Source organism: Oncorhynchus mykiss, chromosome 21 (genome assembly GCF_057628025.1).
Source record: "Oncorhynchus mykiss isolate SJ-2025 chromosome 21, ASM5762802v1, whole genome shotgun sequence".
NCBI classification, from domain to species: Eukaryota; Metazoa; Chordata; class Actinopteri; order Salmoniformes; family Salmonidae; genus Oncorhynchus; species Oncorhynchus mykiss.
The window spans coordinates 7225001-7230906 of NC_143042.1; the positions used below are offsets into that span (position 1 = coordinate 7225001).

Sequence of the window (5906 nt, forward strand, 5' to 3'; positions counted from 1 at the left end):
CTGTCTGTCTCTCTCTCTGTCTGTCTGTCTGTCTGTCTGTCTGTCTGTCTGTCTGTCTGTCTGTCTGTCTGTCTGTCTGTCTGTCTGTCTGTCTGTCTCTCTGTCTGTCTGTCTGTCTGTCTGTCTGTCTGTCTGTCTGTCTGTCTGTCTCTCTCTGTCTGTCTGTCTGTCTGTCTGTCTCTCTGTCTGTCTGTCTGTCTGTCTGTCTGTCTGTCTCCTATTACAATGTAATGTATCTCCAGCAGGTTACAAATTATGTTTTTCTTTTCACTAATGCTATGTTTTACTTATGTGTCTCCCTTGTCTTTTTGTGCCCATAAACCTGGTCAAATTTAAGTGAGGTAAGTCTTTTAATGTTTATAAATTCACCGTCATCACCATCATCATCATCATGACCATCGTCATCATCATCATATTAGATTTAGGACACCAAAATTCTTCATTCTATTTTGACTTGTATGTTATGCCAAGCATTTCATTCACGTCTAGTTGAATCTTACATGCAATGTTGAACAAAGTCCAATCAATCAGGAGACACATTTTTCAGGCTACCTCTCATAGAAGTGTGTATACTTCGATAATTTTGAACAATGTTCTGACATGTTCCCTCTGTCCCTGTAGGAGCAAGACAAACCCAGGCCAATGAATCCCAAGTTAATTGACAAGGTGAACTAGAGCCAGAACTAGAGACAGTCCTGGTTCAACAGTGTTAATCCCTATATAGAGAGGGAACACGTTGTCCCAAGGTTGCCACTTCAGTCTTATCGGTTATTGTCAGCAATCAAGGGAAATGTTTTTTGAGTGACCACATTCCGACTAAACTGTAACTGGCTCCCTGTATGGATAAACTTATGCTATAAAGAGAGTAAAAAGTTTACTCAATGGAGAATCTCTATTGAAAGAGTTTTTCATTTTGGGACTAGTTGTGTCCAGGAACAGGCCCATTTGTAGGCCAATGCTTTAGGTCCATAGTAGATTTGTTGTGAGTGGCAGTTGTGTGACCACCTAAACCTTTTTGGGCCAACACAAAAATGTCCCAATAAATGAATAGGTCACCGATCTTGACAAAATCGATTTTCACTTTTAAGTATACAGCACTGGGCACACATTTGCAATAACATTGTGTCCTTTTCCCAACAGCCGAAGTCGAAGATTACGGCTTCGCGTAAGCTCTCCCTGAAGGTAAATTACCATGCATTATGTTAAAAATTAACATTGATTATAACTAAGTCATTCTTTATTACGGATACAGCTGTAGTGACACCGTGAAGCATGGAGGACGACTAACTACTGCATGGTGGTATTAGACTGGGTCCTCCGCCTCTGGCCCACCCCTGGAATGACGGATCTTTCTCTCGTCCAATCAGATCATGCTGCTCACCAGGGCGATGGAGCAGCTGGAACAGGAGACGCAGGACAGGGATGAGGAGAAACTGAGCTACCTGGGAGAGCGACTGCCCCCCTTGCAGTTCTCTGGACTGTCATTGGCTGAGCTACAGGTGAGAGACAAGCAATACGACTGGGCCAAACTAGTGGGCCAATCACAGAGCTCAACAATGAGACTGTAACTGAACAACACTCAAGTAAATATTCCAGCATGGTTATTCTGTTCAATATACAGTACCAGTAAAAAGTATGGACACACCTACTTATTCAAGGGTTTTTATTTATTTTTACTAATTTCTACATTGTAGAATAATAGTGAAGACCTCAAAACTATGAAATAACACACATGGAATCATTTAGCAACCAAAAAAGTGTTAAACAAATCAAAATATAATTTAGATTTTAGATTCTTCAAAGTAAGCACCCCTTGCATTGATGACAGCTTTGCACACTCTTGTCATTCTCTCAACCAGCTTCATCTGGAATGCTTTTCCAACAGTCTTGAAGGAGTTCCCACATATGCTGAGCATTTGTTGTATGCTTTTCCTTCACTCTGCGGTGCAACTCAACCCAAACCATCTCAACTGGGTTGAGGTCATCTGATGCCGCACTCCATCACTCTCCTTCTTGGTCAAATAGCCCTTACACAGCCTGGAGGTGTTTTGGGTCATTGTCCTGTTGAAAAACCAGGTAGCCATGCGGGTTAAGTGTGGATAAGTGTGCCTTGAATTTTAAATAAATCACAGACAGTGTCACCAGCAAAGCACCATCACACCTCCTCCCCCATGCTTTACGGTGGGAACCACAAATGCAGAGATCATCCGTTCATCTACTCTGCGTCTCACAAAGACATTGTTGGAACCAAAAATCAAAAATTTGGACTCATCAGACCAAAGGACAGATTTCACCCGGTCTAATGTTCATTGCTTGTGTTTCTTGGGCCAAGCAAGTCTCTTCTTATTATTGGTGTCCTTTAGTAGTGGTTTCTTTGAAGCATTTCTACCATGAAGGCCTGATTCACGCAGTCTCCTCTGAACAGTTGATGTTGAGATGTGTCTGTTACTTGAACTCTGTGAAGCATTTATTTGGGCTGCAATTTCTGAGGCTGGTAACTTTAACTTATCCTCTGCAGCAGAGGTAACTCTGGGTCTTTCTTTCCTGTGGCGGTCCTCATGAGAGCCAGTTTCATCATAGCGCTTGATGGTTTTTGCTACTGCATTTGAAGAAATTGACTTAATTAAAGTAGTGATAGACTGTCATTTCTCTTTGCTTATTTGAGCTGTTCTTACCATAATATGGACTTGGTCTTTTACCAAATAGGGCTATCTTCTGTATACCACCCCTACCTTTTCACAACACCACAACTGATTGGCTGAAATGCATTAAGAAGGTAAGATATTCCACAAATTAAATTTAAACAAGGCACACCTGTTTATTGAAAGAGAGAGAATGCCAAGAGTGTGCAAGAGTGTGCAAAGCTGTCATCAAGGCAAAGGGTGGCTACTGATGTAAGAAGGGCTATATAAATAAATTTGATTTGAAATTTGATTTGATACTAAAGAATCTCAAATATAAAATATAATTTGATTGTTTTAACACTATTTTGGTTACTACATGATTCCATATGTGTTATTTCATAGTTTTGATGTCTTCACTACTTTTCTACAATGAAGAAAATAGTAAAAATGAAGAAAACCCTTGAATGAGTAGGTGTGTCCAAACTTTTGACTGGTACTGCATCTCAATGAGATTTGATTCTTCACTCTTAGACAAAAGGGTTCCAAAGGAGTTATTTGGCTGTCCCCATAGAAGAAACCTTTGTGGTTTCCAGGTAGAACCCTTTTTGGGGCCCTCTGTGGAAAGGGTTTTACATGGAACCAAAAAGGGTTCTTCAAAGGATTCTCTCCTATGAGGACAGCCGAAGAACCCTTTTAGGTTCTAGATATCACCTTTTTTGTGTATATTTAATCTTAGTATGTTTATCTATTTTTTTCAGGACCTATGCAAGCAGCTCCATGGAAAGATAGATGTGGTAGATGAGGAGAGATACGACTGTGAGGCCAAAGTGACCAAGCACAACAAAGATGTAAGTCTTTGGCCCTTTGGGTGAGATGTTATCCTCAGGTCCTGCCTCTTGTGGAGGCAACAAATGGGTGTTAGTCTCAGTTTTGCAGCTGGGTCAGGGCCAAATCAATGGTCTGTGCCAGTTCCTGGGGTTGGCCCTGGCCAGGATTGGAACACAGGTCCAGCAAGTATCAAACCAACACTTCTTGAAGAGGTTGCTAGGTGTTGGCGTAAGTTGCCATAATATTTAATTGTAGATTTCGATTAAATCTACAGATCCATGAGTTGAAGCTGAAGGTGCAGGACTTAGGAGGGAAGTTTAAGAAGCCCGCCCTGAGGAAGGTGCGCGTCTCTGCAGACGAGATGATGAGAGCTTTGCTGGGAACCAAACACAAAGGCTCTATGGACCTCAGGTCCAACCTCAAGTCTGTCAAGAAGGAAGACACCAACAAGGACAAAGACAAGGTAACTGGGACTTGGGCCATGTACAAATACTTTACCAATTGCATCATTCCTTTCTCCTGAAGCTTTAAGTTAGCTCACCTTGAAATTTGAAACCTCTCTGGCACTAGTAAGCACTGGCTTGTGTGGAGATGGCATGGTACTGGAAACCATGCTACTATGGACCTCCAAGCATTTGCATCTAATGGTTAAACTGAGAGTATCTGAGACCATAACGTTAGCTTATTATAGTAGCTAGCTAGCTAATCAAACATGAGTTAGCATAGCACTACTCTTTATTTGTTTTCCCTCTACACATTGTATGGGGATAGGTTGTAATGTGGCCACCTGAGACAAGTCTCCACGAACACAAGGAAGCCTGGGTGCTAAAGCTAGTTAAACGCTGATGTCTGACAGCACAGTATTTGTTCCTTTTCCCTCTCAGGTGCTCACGTCTGAGGTGACCGACTGGCGTAAGAATGTGGAGGCCATGTCTGGCATGGAGGGCCGCAAGAAGATGTTTGACGCATCTGGCGGCCAGTAAGCCATGCTACAGCCTTGGGACGGGAACGACGCACAGGACATGGTCCAGAGAGGAGGAAGAGGAGGAGGAGGAGCTGTGTAGTCCCTGAAAGTGCCCCGCCACACACCCTACCGCAGTACAAAGGCAGCATGGGGTTAAATTGTGAGGAGTCCAGTGCTGAGCAGTCCATTAGATGGATTTGTAGTTTTGTAAAACAGGTTGTAGTTCTCTGCTGGAGTGGAAGGGTTTCTATAAGAGTTTTACAGAGCCTGCGATTTCTTTCAGGTACTACTTACCAAATATTTTACCACCCTGTATAAACTCGTTTTGGAACCCAAACCAATATAAACAGTATACCACAAAGCCCTCAGATGAGACTTTATGAGGTAGTCTTGGAAACCCCACCCAAAAAATTGCGTAATTGCGTCAAACGCTCAATTAAGTTATGGGGAGAGATGTATGAGATAAGATACTAACAAGACTAGCAAAGTCTCCACCCCTTAAACGGAAACTCTCAGCTAAAGCACCATCTTCACCCAATCCTGATACGTCCAAATAACCAGTGACGGAAAAGCACCGAACTATTGCTCCTCGTTAGTCGTCACATCCCACCAACTTTTGACAGACGTTACGATAACATTTATGTTCCATAATCTGTCCACGAGAGATTAGGAATTGCTGCGTTTATAAAGCACATGAAGATGTGAACTACCTAAACACGATGAAGTTCCATAAAAGTTAAGTGAATGATTGGAGTAATGTAGAATAGTGAAGTCATCATAGTCCTCCACTGAGTCAAACCTTTAGGCTGATAGTCTTACAGAAATAGGAAAGGCTTGAGGCTGATGAACGTTTACAGTTGTCAATATCATGATGATTTCCTAACTAATTAAGCAACATGTTGCTCTCTCGGACTCGGACTCCCTCAGGGCTGATGTCAATGGTAAAACCGCATGATTTAACCCCTCGCTGACATCCTCGCACATGATCTCTCCACCCTGTCATTGACGACTTAGCCTATCACGCTGGGACAGTTAACCACTTCTTGAATAGCTGTGTGTGGTGCATATCTCACTATTGCTATTTATTATGGAAGATTAGATGTATGTGTCTTTTATTTATGGCATTATAAAACATGAATCACCAAAGGATGTCCTTGGTTTGTTATGCGAACTCACATCAGTGTCTATTTTCTATTGTCTGGTACTCAGTGATCTAATAGAGGCATGAATGGCCATGGGTAGCAGCTTAAAGGGATAGTTCACCCAAATTACAAAATTACATGTTGTTCCTTACCCTGTAAGAAGTCTATAGACAGGGTATGACAGCAATCATATTGGTTTGGAAACCAATATGTCATTTTTTGTAATTTGGGTTAACAGTGTTGATGGATTTGGTAAACGATAGATTGACAATGCCATTGAAAAACAAGGGGTTGGGCGATACTAGGGGTTATTCATCTGCTACTTTGTAAACTTCAAATGGAAGTTGC

General features: G+C 41.9%; 1 protein-coding gene across 2 annotated transcripts in view; it reads left to right on the plus strand.

The window, feature by feature from the left end:
- LOC110499838 (troponin I, slow skeletal muscle) overlaps positions 1-5562 on the plus strand; it is a 7257-nt gene extending 1695 nt beyond the window's left edge. The window contains exons 1-7 of one of the 2 annotated variants that reach the window (XM_090215015.1): positions 117-341; positions 622-666; positions 1141-1182; positions 1368-1499; positions 3383-3472; positions 3727-3915; positions 4337-5562. In XM_090215015.1, the coding sequence (XP_090071141.1) occupies positions 643-666; positions 1141-1182; positions 1368-1499; positions 3383-3472; positions 3727-3915; positions 4337-4435 (576 nt within the window). In that variant the 5' untranslated portion in view covers positions 117-341; positions 622-642 and the 3' untranslated portion in view covers positions 4436-5562. Of the gene's footprint in view, positions 1-116; positions 342-621; positions 667-1140; positions 1183-1367; positions 1500-3382; positions 3473-3726; positions 3916-4336 lie in introns of those variants that run through there. The other variant, XM_036957097.2, reaches the window with a different exon arrangement.
- Positions 5563-5906: the final 344 nt, after the last annotated feature.